The sequence below is a fragment of the Bos grunniens genome, chromosome 11 (assembly GCF_055505025.1).
Source record: "Bos grunniens cultivar Pamir isolate PY7600 chromosome 11, Bosgru_T2T1.0, whole genome shotgun sequence".
NCBI classification, from domain to species: Eukaryota; Metazoa; Chordata; class Mammalia; order Artiodactyla; family Bovidae; genus Bos; species Bos grunniens.
The window spans coordinates 40665754-40684659 of NC_141175.1; the positions used below are offsets into that span (position 1 = coordinate 40665754).

Consider the following 18906-nt stretch of genomic DNA (forward strand, 5'->3'; position numbering starts at 1 on the left):
GCAAACTCATAGATATAGAAAACAAACTAGTGGTCACTAGTAGGGAGAGGGAAGTAGAGAGAGAGAATCTGGGGTAGAGGATTAAGTGGCACACACTATTGGGTATAAAATAAAATAAGCTACAAGGATTTATTGTACAACATGGGGAAGATAGCCAATATTTTATACTAACTATATATGGAGTACAACCTTTAAAAATTGTGAATCACTATATTGGACACCTGTAATTTACATAATAATGTACATCAAATAAGTTCAATTTCTTTTAGATGTCAGAAAACATAGTCCCAATTTTATTTGTTTTTTCATTTATTTTTTTATTTGAGTATTATTGCTTTATAATTTTGTGTTAGTTTCTGCTGTACAGCAAAGTGAATCAGCTATATGTATACATATACCCTCTCCCTTTTTAGCGTCCCTCTCCCGCACCCTCCACCCTACCCCTCTAGGTCACCACAGAGCACTGAGCTGAGTTCCTATGTTATACAGCAGCCTTCCACTAGCTGGCTATTTTACATGCTAGTGTCTGTATCTCAATGCTACTCTCCCAATTCATCCTACCTTCCCCTTCCTCCACTGTGTCCACATGTCCCTTCTCTATGTCTGTGTCTCTATTCCTTCCTGGCAATAGGTTCATCTGTTTTAAAAAAAAAACTTTTAAAAAGAACCTGTTATATCTGCCCAGTTGGGCCCAAACCTGTATTTTCTTTCATAGCAACAGAATACTTCCAAAGTTCCTCTGTTTCCAGTCTCTTGAACCCACCTTAAAATTACCCAGTCTCACTTTCTTTATGCTTTGAAGAAACCTGATTCTGTAGCCTGGCATGCTACAGTCCACGGAGTCACAAAGTCAGACATGACTTAGTGGCTCAACAATGACAACAAACCTGATTCTGAATCCATCTTATCGTTGGGTCATCAACAGCTCTTCTGGTCTCAGTCCATGGAAGCACTGGCTATTGAGGAACATCCAGATGTTTCCAGAAGTAAAATAGGCAGTAAAAAGAACTAAGGAATCCCAAAGGAATCACAATATCCCTCTGAAGTAGAATGAGGCTCTACTATCATTTCTGCTCCACAAATAAATGAAGCCCAGAGGTGCAACGGGCCTTGCCCATTGGTACCCAGTATGTACTAAGTCACTTCAGTCATGTTCAACTGTTTGCAACTCTATGGACTGTAGCCCACCAGGCTCCTCACCCATGGGATTTTCCAGGCAAGAATACTGGAGTGGGTTGCCATTTCCTGCTCTAGGGGATCTTCCCGACTCAGGGATTGAACCCACGTCTCTTATATCACCTGCATTGGCAGGCAGCTTCTTTACCACCAGCACCACATGAGAAGCCCAGAAGTTACCCAGTAAGTTACCACCACACTCAGGGCAAGGCTACAGACCTTTCTCTCAAGAGTCTCCATCAGCCCATGGTGCTTCAAATTTGACCTTGGCCAAAATTCATCTGGTGTCTTCCATCACGCCTACACTCCAGTCTGAGAGAACATGCCTTTCAATTCACACTCATTCCTGAGAGATTCGTTTGGTTGCATAATGGCAACAATTAAGAAATACCCAGATCTTGATGTTTCTAAATAATCAGAGCTTCTATGACTGATCTTTCTGATCAGAAGAGCTGATGACAAGATGGATTCAGAAGTAGGTTCTCTCAAAGGCTAAGGAAAGTGAGGCTGAATGACATTAAGATAGATTTGAGAGACAAGAACCACAAGGAATTTGAAAGTTCTTGTTGCCCTACAAACAAATGAGTGTTTAGACACACTGAGGTGCTAGGAAGAGCTGTCTTTGAGAGAAACTGTTTGACATTAATACAAAGCCCAAGAACAGCAGCTCTCCCTCAGACACATACTTTCTCTGACTTAAACAGTCTGTTCAGCATGTGTCACCTATTGGGCTGTTTCTCTTGTTAGGAACCTGCCTTTTTTTTCCCCTTGCCTAAGGAACTCCTAGCCAGCCTTTAAAGTCAAAGTTTAATTGCTCAGTTGTGTCCAACTCTTTGTGACCTCATGGACTGTAGCCTGGCAGGCTCCTCTGTCTGCAGATTTCTCCAGGTAAGAATACTAGAGTGGGTAGCCATTACCTGCTTCAGGGGATCTTCCCCACCCAGTGATCAAACTCTGGGTCTCCCTTATTGCAAACAGATTCTTTACCATCTGAGCTATCAGAGAAGCCCATCCTTTAAAATATAGTACAAATGTTATTTTCTCTAGGGACCCTTCTTTCACATCTCCCCTCCCATTCTAAATCTAGTGGGGAGTTTTTTTTCTAAATCTCTTTTAACATCATATCCTTACCCCTATGGAAGCAGTAGCTAAATTACCCTGAACATTGTTTTCCTTGTCATTAAAATCGAGTTAACTACTTAATACTAAAACAAAAATACAAAGCTAAAGCCTTGATCTTCTACATGCACAAATCTCAGCAAAGCCAGCTTTCCTGTTTGCATGAAAACCTTGAAGTCAACCTTGACTTCTCTTTGCTACATCTAATCTGTCAGCAAATGAAGTACTCTCTGTCTTCAAAATGTGTCCAGAAATTGCTTTATTTCTCACCTCCTTCATTGTCTCTATCACTCAATTGTATAATTGCAATAACCTCCTCTCTGCTGCTCCTGCTATGTCTTTGCCCCTTTTTAGCCTCAAAAGAGTTTTAAAACAAAAGTTAGATCATGTTACTTCTCTGCTCAAAACTCCCAATGGCTTTCCATCCTTCCAGCACAAAATCAAACTTTGTGGTTACTGACCAGTGCCTGTGAAATTTGGGCCCACCCCTGACCAAATCGCCTCCTCTTCTCCCCTCTCAGCACTCCACTGTAACCACCTTGACTGCTTTGCTGTTTCCTGAACATGAGAAATAGGCTCAGAGACTTGGCATCGGCTGTTCCCTTCCCTGGAATGCTCTTCTCCAGATACACACTTGGCTCATGCCTTCACTTCCTTCAGATCTTGGCTCAAAGGTCACCTTCTCAATGATGTCTATTCTGCCTGCTCTCCTTCAAACGATAAATCAACAGTTGCCATCCCCACTTCACCCAGAACTGCCTCTCTCTTACTTTGTTTTCTTCTTATAGTACTGATCTCATCATAAAACTATACAATGTACTCATTCATTTAGCTTGTTGTCAGTCTTCTCCCTTGATTCTAAGCTGCTTACAGGCTGTTTCATTCATTGCTGGGTTCCCAGTTCCTACAACATGTGCAGCTCATAGCAGGTGCTCAAGAAATTTGGTGTCACATCTCAGAAAGCAGTATGAGAATTAAATCCTACATATTCCACAGAAGGACTAGCCCTCACCCCCGCTACCTGATGATTCCCTTTGGGTGGGAGACTGCTATTCTGCTTGAGTTAAGTAGGGAAGGGAAGCCTGCCACAAATCTTTGCCTGCTCCAAATAAAGAAAAGCAGAGCATAACAACAGTGGAACTCTTCTCTGTGGGCTTTGTACAGCTAACACTGGTGATCACAGAGAGGGGGCCCTGATTAGGAAGGCCATTTCTTATGCCAGGGTTGACCCCTGAGAATCTTTTCGTACAAAAAGATGACCAAAAAAGGAACTGAAAATTCTCTACATTGTAATAGAAAGCATTGTCTCATTTCAGGTTGGGTGAATGATGACATGTTTGGGAAAATGGCTCCCTACCTTACTATTGCTTTGTAAGTGTTGTTTTTCCTTATGTGATGAGTGTGTGCATGCACCTACATACATGTGTGAATCTGCCCAAGAACTGCCCCAGCAGCCCAGGAGACAACTGCAAGTGTAAGTTACGATGAGAGGACAAATCTTCACCCTACCCTAGCATAGAGTCTCCAAAGGCACTGGCTTCTTGGTGCAAAGCTCACAGTAAATTTCTAGTTGGAACTCTCAGTAGGGTCACCCTATATTGAAAAATCAGGCTATGGGACACAAGTTATCATAAGTGGCTGTGTCTCATGATTTGTGCTGGGAAAGGGGCCCTAGAAAGAGAAGAAATTTTGTGGGAGAGGGGTGGAGTTCTCTCAGAAAGGAGAGATTGGAAAAGTAGGCTCTTCCTTTCAGAAGGAAGAAAAATAGATAGCTCCTCATATAAAAATCAAGGGAAGGCCCATGAGGTGGTCACTTAGGAAGAGCTGAACTTTAAAAACAAAATCCTATTTTTATTTGTTTTCTATAAACAGTCATAGCCAGTTTGGCTGCTGCTGCTGCTAAGTCGCTTCAGTCGTGTCTGACTCTGTGCGACCCCATAGACGGCAGCCCACCAGGCTCCCCCATCCCCGGGATTCTCCAGGCAAGAACACTAGAGTGGGTTGCCATTTCCTTCTCCAATGCATGAAAGTGAAAAGTGAAAGTGAAGTTGCTCAGTCATGTCCGACTCTTCTCGACCCCATGGACTGCAGCCCACCAGGCTCCTCCATCCATGGGATTTTCCAGGCAAGAGTACCAGAGTGGGGTGCCATTGCCTTCTCCAACAATTTCCTCTAGTTATTGCCAAAACATCAAACACTGACATGACACTGTTACCAGATACTATACCAAGTATGACATATATATTTGTTTACTTAATCCTCACTATCATCATCATTGTCCCTATTTCACAGGTAAAGAAACAGAGGAAGGAGAAATTAAATAATTAAATAATTAGATTCAATAACTGACCACAATTACACACATAGCAGGGGCTTCCCTGGTGGCTCAGATGGTAAAGAATCTGCCTGCAATGCAGAAGACCCAGGTTCGATCCCTGGGTCAGGAAGATCCCCTGGAGAAGGGAAAGGCAACCCACTCCAGTATTCTTGCCTGGAGAATTCCATGGACCTGGTGAGGTCGCAAAGAGTTGGACACGACTGAGCGACTTTCACTTTACTCTATCACACACAGCAAACGGCAGGGCCAGATGTGGCCCCACACAGGCTGGCTCCAACAGTGCACATGTACCCTCTCTGCTGTACTGCCTTCCCCCTCAAGCTTCTTATGCATACGACTGACTTGTGTGAGGGTTAAAGAGAGAATTAAGGGAAGGGGCACTCAGGGGACTTGGGGCCTCTCCTGCTGTGTCACCATGGCAGCAGCAAAACCTGGCTGCAGAGCTGGACCAGCAGCCCTGGAGTTCCTGGTGGGGCAAGAGACGGGCAGAAGCAGCTTCAGTGTGGCACATCAACTCCCCTTGAGACAAACTGAGACAAATTCCCCCGTTCCCTACATGCGCTCGAGGAAGGTAACTCTTGATTAGAAACAGGCATCTCCAGCGTGCTGTTAACTTGTGTAACAGGTGAATTACAGCATGTGACATGTAATGAGTTCTCAGTAAGTTGGAGCTGTCATTTCTTATTAGATCACATTGCACCATATAAGACTGCTGATTATCAACCATTTTTGACCTACCAACACGGCAGTTTCTCATGGTTCTGTTTATACTTTGTTCATTTTATTGTCCCACTCACCTTCAAAGCTAAGTTCCTTTCCATGTTGTTGCTTAGTTGCTAAGTCAAGTTCAACATTTTTGTGACCCCCATGGACTGTAGCTTGCCAAGCTCCTCTATCCATGGGATTTCCCAGGCAAGAATACTGGAGTGGGTTGCCATTTCCTTCTCCAGAGGATCTTCCTGATCCAGGAATTGATCCTGTGTCTCCTGCATTGGCAGGCAGATTCTTTACAAACCACTGAGCCACCAGGGAAGCTCCCTTTTAGTTATCGAGGGTGATATACTTTCAGATCAGTGTCCCAGTGCCCAATGAATAGCTGGCTCCAAGAGGGTGCCCCTGAAATGCTTACAGAGCTGAATCAGACACACATCCACTTAGTTTCTATGTTATTAATGAATTAGTATAGGATCATTAACTATATATAGAACTATTATGCATTCTTACTAGGTTGGTTGGCTAGCTGGTTGACAGACTCACTGAATCTGGCCTTGACTTCTGGGATCAGAAGTAACCCGGGAATGTAACGAACATCTCTCCCACTTTTTGTCACCTACCTGGAATGACTTCGAAGACAAACTTCCCCGCTTCTTCTGGATTTGTGGCAATCTCCTTGATTGTACTTCCAGGTAGATACATGCAGCCCTGAAAGATTGAAAGCGAGGCCTTTAAGATAAACAGAAATGTCATCAGCTTCAAACTAAACTTAAGTTTGAGGACAGGCAGGATAGTGATGGGCTGGTGGAGAGGAACATGAAAGTGAGCATCTCAGCTTCGAATGGGGCCCTTCGGCTCTTCAGACCTCGGTCAAATTAAGTGGAAGCAATGTGAGCACAAGGGAGGTGCCTGAGGAGACAAAGAGGACAAGGTCTTGACCACAGAATGAGCGGAGAGGGTGCTGTCAACAACCTGTGTCTCTTCCTACTTTTCCAAGAGCCCAAATTCATGGCCAAACCAGACACCTGATCTCTGTGGAGGCCATGTTGAGACTGGGGGGATCCTACCACCTGCCAGGTCACCAGAGGGGGCACTGAGGACTGAACCAAGGTCATCAAGGAGATGCAGTGCTTAGCAGCAGCATACTCCAGGAGTCTGTGCCTTTGCTAAGCACTTCAACTGTGTATTATTCATTTAGTCCTTTCATCAATTCTCCAAGTAAAGTATTGCTACACAAATTCACAGGTGAGGAAATGGGATCAGAATGGTTCTGTGATTTGCTCAATGTCACAGAGCTAGGAAGTGGCAGAAATTCATCTCAGAAGTGAGTTCACAGCCTGTGCTCTTCACATCACAGCTGAGGTGCTGAGACCCTTCAGCATAATGTCCCTTGAAGGGACAGGGGAGGAGGATCATGGATTTGCGGGGGTGGGTGGGGTAGAAGAGCGAGGGTGGAACTTGTGACCTTACTCATGAAAATGTCATCAGAAAAACAAGTCACCTCCACCACGTGTGCACTCACTGCTTCACCACTGACAGTGCGCCGTCACACGCACTATCTCCTTAGACCTCAGAACAGCCCCAGATCAAAAGCAGGGCAGGATGGCCACACCCATTTCACAGATGAGGAAACCAATGCTTTCAAAGTCTAAGTAACTGCAGGAAAGGACATAACTAATTTGTCCTCGAGTTACTCACTCATAATTTACATCTCACTGACTGTAATAGGTAGTGTATCTGACTCAGAGTTGAGTAAACAGGGACGTCTTATTTCTAGAACAAACCACAGATGAAAGGATTGGCAACAGAGAAGTTATAAAGGAAGAGTCTTAAGCAACTCTCATATCAGCCCAGAATCCCAAAAGAATAAAGGTTCCTTGGGGGTCTAGAAATGAAAATGTCTAAGACTGAGAAACAGTAGAAAATAAACAAGAAGAGGAAGAGGAGGGCGAGGGGAGAAAGGGGAAGAGGAGAAGGAGTGGGAGGAGGGAGGCAGGGGAAGAAGGAAAATGAAAAATATCTGCTTATACTTCTCTAATTTTATTATTTAAAAATAGCCACCACCTACACACTCCTCATTATCTTTAAATATCAGTGGCCTCAGGAAAAAATTGACCCTGAGATTATGCTGCTGGATAGTATATGCAGGACTTTTAACACAGATCCCAGCACCAAATAACTATTCAATAAACGGTATTTACACATTTTATTTTTACTCTATTTGAATTAGATTTATCAAATAATAGTTTAGAGATGTATTTAGGAGAGACAGACACCTCTGAAATGACATTTTATTTTTCTTCCTACTAGGCAGGGCTCCCTCCTGTCTAAAAAACAAGTGTTTTGTTTTGTTCCCATAGCTCATAGCCATTATTAAAAGTTAAATTCTATGACCTTTCAATGAAATATTTTGTATTAAAAATAAAGATAGTACTATGCGGAATTTATAATTTTCTACTTCTTTTTTTCTTTTTTTTTTCTTGCAGTTCTCCTGAGACACAAGTGACATACCACACTGTCCAAGTTCAAGACACACAGCACAATGATTTGACCCACAAACACCGTGAAACGATCACTGTAATAAGTCTGGTGAACATCCATCATCTCATATAAATATAAAAAAAATTTCTATTTACCTAATGATTTGCTATAGTTTACTATCATTTTTCTTCATGTAGTTATTTACATGTAATCAATCTGTGTGGTAGAAATAGTGTCTAACACTGTGCTACTGTACTTCCATTCTCAATTCTGAGTTCAGGGATGCTGGTAGCTTGAATCAGCCACGGTGGGAGTATTTACACCACAGAAATTGGCAAGTGCTTCATCCAAAATAGTTCCTCTACCGGCAGGCTGTTGGTTAAATACTTCCCAGCTTGCCCCCCATAGACAGCCATCTGCTCTGACTTCAGAGAAACCAGATGAAGCAACGGGACAGCTATACCAGGATTGTCTAAAACCATTACTGTAGCACAGACTTAGAGCAATTCACTGAGATTCCGTTTTAAACAACTTCCTTGACAAAGAAATTTTGGAATGAGTTATAGAAAACTAGGTCATGGACTTACAGGGCATTATACTGTTAGAGCTGGACAGACCTTTCTGAGAACTCAGAGGAAAAAATGTACAGATTGCCTTCTCCCAAACCCCCCCCGGAAGAGCATAAATAAGAGTCCATTACACAGGACTCTGTAATTTACTTAATCATTCTCCTTTGTCAGACACTTTATCCAATGCTTCTCATTTACAAATAGCACTGCACATATCTGATTTCTTTTGAAGAGCTTCTTAAAACCAGAATGACAGGGTCATTCTGGATATGATATTTTTGGCTCTTAGAAATCTAGCCAAATTGCTTTCTAGAAAGGCTGCACGTACTCATCATCAGTATACATGAGGGCCTTTTTCATATCATTGCTCTAAGATGATTGCAGCATTTTTGTGTTTTGAGCTTTTTAGGGATGTGTGTTCTTTTTAAATTTACAACTAATTTATATTTTAGTTATAGAGAAAGAGAAAATTAAAGTTTTGTGTAACTCCAGTACTCAGATAACTCAGTTAACCCATCTGTGTATTTCTTTCCAAGTCTTTTCCTGTAAATTACAGATTCATGATTCTTTTTTCCCTCAAAAATGGGATTAGCATATAAATCATCCTCTGCTGTTAAGTGCTTTTTTCCCAAGCAATTAAATTATCAATGTCTTTCATTTTCAAAAAGTATCAATTTCAGCATCAACAGCTGAATTATATTCTATTGTATAAATATATATAAGTTCCCTGATATAACTTAGCCCCTTTTGCTATATATTCTTTCTATGTCACTATTATAAACCCCTACGTTAGGAATGCAGGGTCAAATAATTTGCATTTTTAAAGAGGCATAGGTTGTACAGATTCTCATTTCTACCAATAGTGCATGAGAATTCCTGTTCCCTAGTCTTCACTAATATTGGAATTTCTAGAAAATCTTTGCCAGTTTTATAAAAGGACAATGATGTCTCATTAACTTCCACTGCATGTCTTTAATTACGACTGAGAGTGAAATTTTTTACATATGCCTTTTGGCTATTACATTTCTTTGGGAAATTGTCCGTTTAAGTCCTTTGCTCATTTTCCTATTGCTGTTTCTTATAGGCTTGAGAGTACTTTAGATATGAAGAATATTTACCAGATGTATATGAACAGTTTTTCCTGTTTATTCCTTGCCTTTTCACCTTGTTATTTTGGTTTTTAAGATAGAGAAATTTCTATTTATGCAATTAAAATCAGCTTAAGAAATTAAAATGTGCTTAAGAAATACCTGCTTCCCAAAGATCATGCAGGTAATTACACTTTCTTCTCGGATCTTTATGAACTTGTTTTCACACGTAAGTCTTTATTCCATCCAGCATCATGAATGGTGTGAAACATAGGGTGGAAATAGACCTTTATTTTTTTCCCATGAATTTAGTTTATATCTTTGATTTCAGTTCAAGATATCTGCAATGTCTATGGATCCCAAAACAATGTTAAATGATAGTATAATAAAAGTTCTTTAGTTTGTATAGATTTTTATTTATCTTAACGAAATAATGATAGATATATGAAAAGTCTACAAGATGTCCACTTAATTCTTGTTTGTTACAGTAATATAGAAACATCAGCCCAAATTCTCAACTAATTTCTAGGATGAAATTGGTTAAAAAATTATAGAATGTCCACACAAGAAATTATTTTGCCACCACTAAGAATTACATTGTAGAAGAATATTTAATAATAAGGGACAATATTCATGACATATTATTAATTTTTAATTAAAATATTATTATACTAATTTTGCACTTAGAATAGATATTTCTAAATGTGTATGAATATAAAAAACTGGAAGAATTGAGGATTTGGGTAGCTATTTCTTCCTAATGGAATAATTTTTATTTTCTACTTTCTGATTTTTTGCATCCTCCAAATTTCCTACCATGTTCCCATATGGCTTTTGTAGTCAAAATGTTCATACCCATATAATGTAAAATATTCTAAGAAACTATCATTTTATTACTAAAAGCTTTTTAAAAAAACTTTTTATATCTGAAATGAGTTTTGAATTTTATCAAATTCTCTTTTCAGCCATCTCTTTAGGGGATGTGTAATTTTTCTCATTTGACTTCTGGATCTTGACTTATTGGCTTGATACATTAATAGGTTTCCTAAAACATAAGCCACACTTGTCATCCTGGAAGCAGCTTTACTAATTTAATCCTGAGACGATTCTGAGTTTCCTCCCCACAAGGTAAGGGAAAAAAGTTAAGACCACCAATAAATTTATTTTATCCTTTGACATCAGTTTATGCTTTTACAAAACAACTTTTTACATGTGTTTCATATAATCCTGTGGCAGATAACTGTCTCATTTTACAAAAGAAGAAAGAGGGGTCTAGAAAAATTAAATAATTACATGGCCGGATAGTAGTCGAACCAAACATAAGCTCCCCCCCTACACCTCAGTGAAGTAAGTCTCACTGAGCTGCCCTTTCTGCTAATTTCAGAAGGCCAACACATTGCTATCTCCCTCACTCTTCGCAGATGGGAAGACTTCCTGACTCACTATTAACGCACTAGGAACTCCATCTTAGCCTGTAATTGCTTGACTCTGATGGGGTCTGTTTGTCACGTGAAGAAAGTCTGGTTTCTACACACAGGACACTGATCAAGAGCTCAATCAGTGGTGGGGTCTCCAGCCCCTCTCCAGCCTCTATAGGAACAAACACTCCCAGCCCTCTGGGTGGAGGGGCAACCAGGCATTGCTGATGTGTTACAGAGCCTCAAGCCCGCCCTTAGAGAGAACTGTCCTCTTCCAAAAGAAACTTCTCATTTCTTTACATACCCTGTCACCCACTTCTAATATCTTCACCCTTCTTGGGGACTTTTTCCCTGCCTCCAGAAGGTTCTAGAGTCTGTTCTCCCTAGTAAACCCTTTCCAGCCAAGCCTACTCTTTCACCTCCACCACTCTAGGAGAGGGTGTCCAGCCCTCCTGGTTGCCTTGAGACATACAGTTAACACCTGGGGCTTCTCAGATGTCACTAACATCTCCTTTTGCTCTCATTTACCACAATGGCTATGAGGCCGGAAGAAAAGACCCAAGCCCAAGATTTAGGATCAAAGCCCTCTCTAGCCCCATCCACTCCACCTGGAAATCCCGTTTACTGTACTTTCAAAGTATACCAGGCAATCTGGTCATTTTCCTGCAGCCCCCAACTCCTGTTGAGATTTTAAACATTATAGCCTCTCATCTAAATCACTCTTATGCCTCTCCACTTCCGCCTTGGATCTATTTTGGACCACGGTAGCCAGAGCCATCTTTTTACAACACACACCAAGAATGACCCCTTTCTGCTGGAAACCTTGTTAGGCCTCCCATTTACCTCAGTATGAAGGCTCAAGTCCTCACAGAGGCCTACCGTGTCCTTTGCAATTTGCACCCCCACCTCCTGCCCTCTCCTTTCTGACTCATCCCCTCTGATACTCTCATTCTCTAACTCTTACATCCCCACTCTGCTGTCCTTGCTATTTCCCACTCGTGTCAGACACACTCTACCTCAGGCCTCAGGGCCTTTGCATTGCCTGTCCCTGCCACCTGGAGTGCTCTTTCCCCAGAGATCTGCCTGGCCAATTACCACTCCTCCTTAATCTTTGCTCAGATATCCCCCTCTTCATGGAATCATCCTGACCACCCTTCTTGAAATAGTACCAAGTCCCTCAAATGACCAATCCCCCTAGACCACTCTATTTTTTTCCTCATAGAAATAGTCATTTTCTAACAAACCACATACTTGTCTTAATGATTATGTTTATTTTCTGTCTTCCCCACCCCGTCTTCTAAGTTCTACATGGCAGGGTTGTTGTTGTTTTTTTTAATCTGTTTTACTCACTGGGGTTATTTCAATTCCCCAAAACACTGCCTGGTGCAAAGTAGATGCTCAACAAATACTGATTGAACAGACAAATAAATCAAAGCCTCAGATCAATTTTCCTGAACCCAAATCCACTCTCCCTGAGCCCTTGTGCTCTGCATCACCATCAAGACCACGCTGTCACGGAGTCTCCTTCGCTGTTCGTCTGAAACTATCACAGCATTGTTAATTGGCTATATCCCAATACAAAATAAAAAGTTAAAAAGAAAAGACCACAGCTGCCAGGCTTGACTTTGTGCTGTGTTTAGGAACAGCCCCAGTGATCATCTTGGGGCTCCATGGAGCATCATCACCATGTCATCTCTGAAGCCCAGTTTATATTATCTTGACAAGGCTGAGAAAGACAGAGAAGTCCTTTCGAATGGACAGGATGTTATCCTAGTGAGAAGCCCCCTGTGAGTTTGTAGGAATCTCCGGCGCTCTATCCGCCTCCCACGCCCGGGAGGGGACTGCTGTAGGAAGAAGGTGCAAAAAGCCTGGTTGGGTACCTGTGGCTTTACGTCCTCCTCGTCCTTGTAGTAGTAGAGCTGCTGCGCCCTCAGCACGAAGTACCTCTGCTGCCAGTTTCTCACGATGGACCTCTGCTTCTTCAGCCAGCCCATCTTGATGGGCCTTTCCAGCGGGTTGGGGGTGGATGCAGGGTGAAAGGCCGCCATCTGCTCTCCGGTCATCACGCTCCTTGACCGAGCTGTGGAGAGGGACAGACAGGCGGGCTGACCTGGGCTGTAAGCAGCGTGCAGGGAGGGCCCGGGAGGCACCGGGCCCCAGCCTGGCCGGGCTCAGGGCTCCAGATCTGCTGCAGAGAGGATGCCCCGGGACCCAGCGAACCAGCCGAGGGGCCCACTGCCACCAGCGCCGGCCCTGGGGCTCTCCACCCGCAAGGTCCGGCAGCTGGAGTCTGCTCCCTCCTTCTACAAAGCCAGAGATTGGCTGGAGCCGTCTGAAGAGGAAGTGGCCGCAGCATCTGACAAAAGGTGCTTCCTTTTTCCTGCGTGGGAGTCAATATCTGACAAGAGAGGGGAGAAAATAGTGCCTCTTGCTCTCAGGGTTCAGGGTGAGTCCCACGCAGCTGCAGAGCCCCCAGAAGCTGCCTGACTTCTTCCGTAGAAGGAGTTGCTGTGTTCCCCAACCTCACTGTCTGGTTCTGCCCTGCCCCGGCTGCCCTCAATAGCCCCTTACCCCGACCTTACAGCCACCATGCAGGATGTGGGCACCTCCCAAATCCTTCTGCTCAGGGTCGTAAGTGCTTTCTGTCCCCCTGCCCACTGGGCGAGTTCACAGCCCTTTCTGCCGGACCAAGGGCCTCCTGTGGCGGCCTTCCCATTACCCTTTCGGTTGGGTTGCCCCTCCCGTGTGGCTGACAGCATACAAGCATTTGAAAGGAACATGAGTCTGCCGACAGGACACAGAAGCAGAATTTGAATCCAGACCCTTCAACCCACTGCACTGTGTAGTTTCCTTTTGCTTTCACAGGAGAGCTCTGCCTGTCATCAGATTAGGTCCAGGCGACCACAGCTTGTCTCCATGGTAGCTCCCACTGAGGATAACTCTCTCCTTCCCTCCTTTCCACAGCAATCGGTCAGCCAACTGGGGGGTCCCCCGCGGGTCAGCACGTCCTTTCTCTGTTTCTCCCTTCCTTGTTTCCCAGCTGGTTCAACAGTGCCCTTAAAATCATGTTGGCGCTCCCTGTCTCCTCAGCCTTGTGCTAAGTGAACTCCGTACCTGTCAGTCTGCTGTGTCTGCAGTTTCCTACTTGCTGGAGGAAGTCTCCATCTTATAATCCCTTTGTCCAGCTTTTGTCAGTTCCCAGAACGTTCATGACGTTGCTGAACTAAGTCAGCTCCTCTCTCAGCCCATCTCATCTCACCTGATTAAAGACCGGTTTTTCCTTTCTTGGATCTTTCAGCCTGGATACATCAGGCAACTTCTCTGAGCTTGTTTCCTCACTTGTTAAACTAAGATCATCATAGCCCCTATTCTATGGAATTGCTGTGGAGATTAAATGAATATATATGTATGTATGTATATATATATACCACTTTGCACAGTCTCTCGTCCAAGGTGAACAAATGTCACTCATTATTTTTATCAACAGATGACTTTACTTCCTACTTTGAAGATGGAGATCACCATTGAGGATCTCCTAAGCTTCCCTGTTCGTTTCAAAATGTTGCTCCATCATCAAACCTTCCTTCTTCCTTCATTCCCACCTTCAGTGCATTGAAGCAATAACTTCTCTCATGGCTTTTGATTCCCTGTTGGTTTTTCATCCTGTATTTCTGTTCACGACATGCTTTCAAATACCAGAATTGTATACAGCATTACAGAGTCTTTCTTCCACTGACTCTAATTGGATCCAGAGTTATCACCCTATTTATATATTTCATCCTGTATTGCTGTCTGAGATGGACTCTTCCCTAACTAGGCTTCCTTGACCCCACAAAGGGTCTGCGTTCCTGCCACATACTGTCATTCCCAAGGTGCAGCTTGCAGCATCACCCCTTGCCTCTCACCAGGGACTGGAGGGGTCAGCCTGTGTTGTACACCAGGACACAAGACATACTTAATTCAACCTCCTTTGCACAGGCATCATAACAGTGCAGATACCCCATTGTAGTAAAAAGTAACTTGACATTCTGATGACAATTCAGCAGCACGCTAGCCACACATTTGCTTTATATCCATGTGTCCTGGCCTGCCAGTTAAGGATTTTATCTTAGATCTTGCTCTTCCCTTTACTGCTGTCTTCAAGGTCTTCCATCTGTAACTCAAAGAACAGCCACTGTGGGGCTGATCACTTGCTCTAAGGCTGTTTCAGTGATCCGAGGGAACCCGAGGAGGGTTTGGGTAGGAGTACCCAAAGGGAGGAGGGAATTTGAAGTGTCTCTGTAGGCCAGAGACTGTCACTTGGAAAGACTCACATTTGTACTAGAAAGAGGGCAGAAGTGGAAAGAATGGTTTGTATTCAGAATTTTGGAAGAAGACTGAAGAGTGAGGGATTCTGACGGATGCACAGGGATCTTCTCTCACCTCAATAGCCTCTGTGTAGCCCAGCTCAATGGGACTCATGTGATCATTCAGCTGAAGCAGCACCAGACTTGGGAGGGATGGCATCCCTCCTAGCAAGTGCTTAATGAGAAACGTTCACATGGCTTCTAGGATGGTGCCACTAAAGGCAGCCTGTGCAGGAGAGCAGGGAATCGGGTGGGTACCACGTGGTGGTTCTGAAGACTCTGGTCTCCCCAGACTCAGGCTATGCCCCACCCCCACCAAGAGATCCACAGAAACTGTTAGAACTCCTCCAGGAGATAGGAGAAACCAGAGGACTCCAGAAGCACTGACGAAGTAGGAGCAGTGGAGCAGGACCCAAAAAGACACTGGAGACTGAAGAGAACCAACTCAGTGAAGAAGAATTCAGATGCTGGGATAGCTCTGGGAAATTTTTCATGCTCTATAGTGGCAAAAATTGTGACAGTTGGACCATAAAGAAGGCTGAGTGCTGAAGAACTGATGCTTTCAAACTGTGGTGCTGGAGAAGACTCTTGAGAATCCCTTGAAATGCAAGGAGATCAAACCAGTCAATCCTAAAGAAAATCAACCCTAAATAATCATTGGAAGAACTGATGCTGAAGCTCCAACACTTCGGCCACCCGATGCGAAGAGCTGATTCATTGGAATAGACCCTGATGCTGGGAAAGATTGAGGGTAGGAGAAGGGGGTGACAGGATGAAATGATTGGATGGTATCATTGACTCAACGGACATGAGTTTGAGCCAAGTCCGGGAGACAGCAAAGGACAGGGAAACCTGGTGTGCCACAGTCCATGGGGTCACAAACAGTCGGACACAACCGAGCAACTGAACAACAACAATAAAAGTGGCAAAAACAGCAGTAACAGAAACAAACATGCAAAGCTCACACCTCCCCCCAGAAGCATCCGTGCATCATAGAATAGCCTGGCAAAGGAAGAGTAGATATACGAAGCTTATATCCTCAGACTTGGTTAAGAGGGGTCTTGATGTCCTGGAGGCAAGTGAGTGACCACTTTGTCCACACGTGTGGGATCTAGGCCTTGGCTGACCATCTGTTATATTTCAGAAATGATCCCATTCACCCGTATGTCCATCAAATGTGATGTGAGTTGGGGCACTGGGCCATGAGTACAGATGATTCAGAACAAATTCTCACTGCTAGAATCAGGCCTGAATACTGGGGAGATGATAGCAGAGTTTCTGATGAGACAGTAAAGAAGCCGGGGCTCCTTCTGTCCCACATCAGAGCTGTCTCCCACCTCGGCCCTCAGTAAGGCCCCTCAGCCAACCCGTTCATCATGAGATGAGTCAAATACCAGAGAAGAAAGCCTGATGGGCCCTAAGTTGGACTTAGTTTTAACTACATTTCCTGATTTTTTCCTTCGAACAGTCTCTCTTCTCTGTGGGTGTGACTTGTTCCTGAATAAAGTAAACAAAGAAATCTGTTACTATTTATGGGAGCTGTTTCTCATAATAAAAATAATAAGTGTAATAAGTTTTGCTTGTAAGCCAGTCATCACATACTACTGCATGCTCCCAGCCCTTCAGGCAGGAAGTCTGAGCTGGATTGTGGGCTGGAGAGGGGGTGGCGAGTGGCCAGTGAGGCAAGGTGGGCAGTTGGAAGGCAGTTGTTAAAAAGTTTACAGAATACTCTAGGGATGTGGGAAATCCACCTTTACTCTCATAGATAAAGAAAGAATAGGCCCCACGACCTGCACTGACCAATAATATAGTAACCACTTGTTATGACTGGCTACATACATCAAAATGAATTAGAATAAATTAAATTCAGTGCCTTGTTCACACCAGCCACATCTCAAGTGCTCAATATCCCATGAGGCTCATGGCTAGTAATAGACAATATAGAGTATTTCCATCATCACAGAAAGTTCTATTGGTTGGCACTTCAAGCATGAGATGAAACAGGCCATAACGGTGGGAGTATCATTTCATCAAATAGAGAAATGAAACTGGAGGGTCCAGACAAGAAGTGGCTTCTGATGGCAGAGTTAGAAGTTCAGCCTTGATCTGAGAGGTTAGAGGGAGCCAGCTCACCTATCTGAGCAAGAGAGGTCTGTGATAAAATAGACAAATGATTTAATTGAACTGAATAGGTTGCACTCTAGTCTGCAGGTGAGGGAGGGCAAGATGAGACACGAAAAAAAGACACAGAAGAAGTTCCATATTCTCAGTGATGAAGTTTCTACAGTAGAAGTTAGCTGCTTTTTGCCCCAAATTGGAATGAGAAAAAGTTAAAGGAGGAAGTTTAAACAGAGAAGTTAGCTGGGGAGGCATTATCACTTCCTTTCTTTATCTTCTCATCTTCTGACCCCCTCCCCTCCAGATAATCAATCACAAAATCTTCTAAGGTCTACTTCGCAGATGTTTCTTCCAACTTCTCTCAACTCTGCATCCGTTTAGATTCTATTTTAGAAGCTGTGAACATGTGAGTGAGATGGGAATAGTTCGGTCAAAGCCAGAAATCTCTGAAGATATTTTCTCAATATGTTGATCTGAGCAGTGCATTAGTCTGGGAACCTTGTTTAAATAAATTTGAAAAGGGGGTAGAATTTACATGGCTGCCCCCCAGACACCCTCTCCTGAGCTGTGGACTCATCTACCCAACTGCCCACATGTACCACCGTGAAGATCTTAAGGTCATGTGTTGCTAGTTGAACTTAACCACTTCCTCCCCCATCTCCTACCCATTCTTCATGTTGTGCAACAGACGCATTCAAACCTGCTTTTCTATGGTTTGTTGTGACTGACCTCTTCCCAGTCAACCAGCCAATCCAGAAGGCTGCTCCATTCCTACATCCTCACAATCAACAGCTTTCTTTCTCTCTGATCCCTCCTCCATTTTGGGGGCCCAATTATCCTCTCCCTGGATTTCTACAATAGTTGCCTGACCTGTCTCCCTCCCACCAATCTCACCTCTAACCCACTGATAACATTGTTTACGACATGGATCTTCTGAAACACAAGTCTAACCATGTCACTCTTTGACCTAGAAGCCTTCAATGACCCTCCAACATCTTTATCCCAAAAGATGAAGGCTAAACTACCTACCATGGGATTCAGAATCCTTTGTGATTTTCCTATGGTGTTTCCTGCCCTTCCTCCATACCCATCCTGAACTTTATCCATAACAATATTCTAGTCTCTCTGCTGGAATATTCTCCCACCCATCCTTAGCCACCCCCAGTTGGACCTCTTGGAATGTTCTTGTTCATTCTTTAAGACTTCTGGCCACACATCCCACAAGAAGCCTTTTCAGCTCAGACAGACTCAATCAAGCCCTGGGCTCTGGTCTCTCTTAGCTGGGGATACATGTCCTTCAAAACACTTATCATGCCTTCTGGTCCTTTTCTTATTCTGTCTTCCCTCTCTACTTGAACTCTAACAGGACAAGCGTCAGCCTATGTCTGCCTCTTAAAACATGGGCATTAAATGGAGGTCATAATTGTTAGCATTATTATCATAGTATAGATTTGATTTTATATTAAATGAGAGAAAAGATAGAAATGATGAAAGGAAAGAGATGAAGGAAGGAAGAGGAAAGGAGGAAAGGAAAAGGGG

General features: G+C 43.4%; 1 protein-coding gene across 4 annotated transcripts in view; it reads right to left on the bottom strand.

Moving 5' to 3' along the window:
* ARHGAP25 (Rho GTPase activating protein 25) overlaps nucleotides 1–18906 on the bottom strand; it is a 94848-nt gene that overhangs the window by 35710 nt on the left and 40232 nt on the right. For 3 of the 4 annotated variants that reach the window (XM_086326259.1, XM_086326261.1, XM_086326260.1), the window contains exons 2-3: nucleotides 12784–12983; nucleotides 5968–6055 (exon numbers count right to left, since the gene is read on the bottom strand). In XM_086326259.1, coding sequence (XP_086182385.1) covers nucleotides 5968–6055; nucleotides 12784–12983 — 288 coding nt within the window. Of the gene's footprint in view, nucleotides 1–5967; nucleotides 6056–12783; nucleotides 13173–18906 lie in introns of those variants that run through there. The other variant, XM_086326265.1, reaches the window with a different exon arrangement.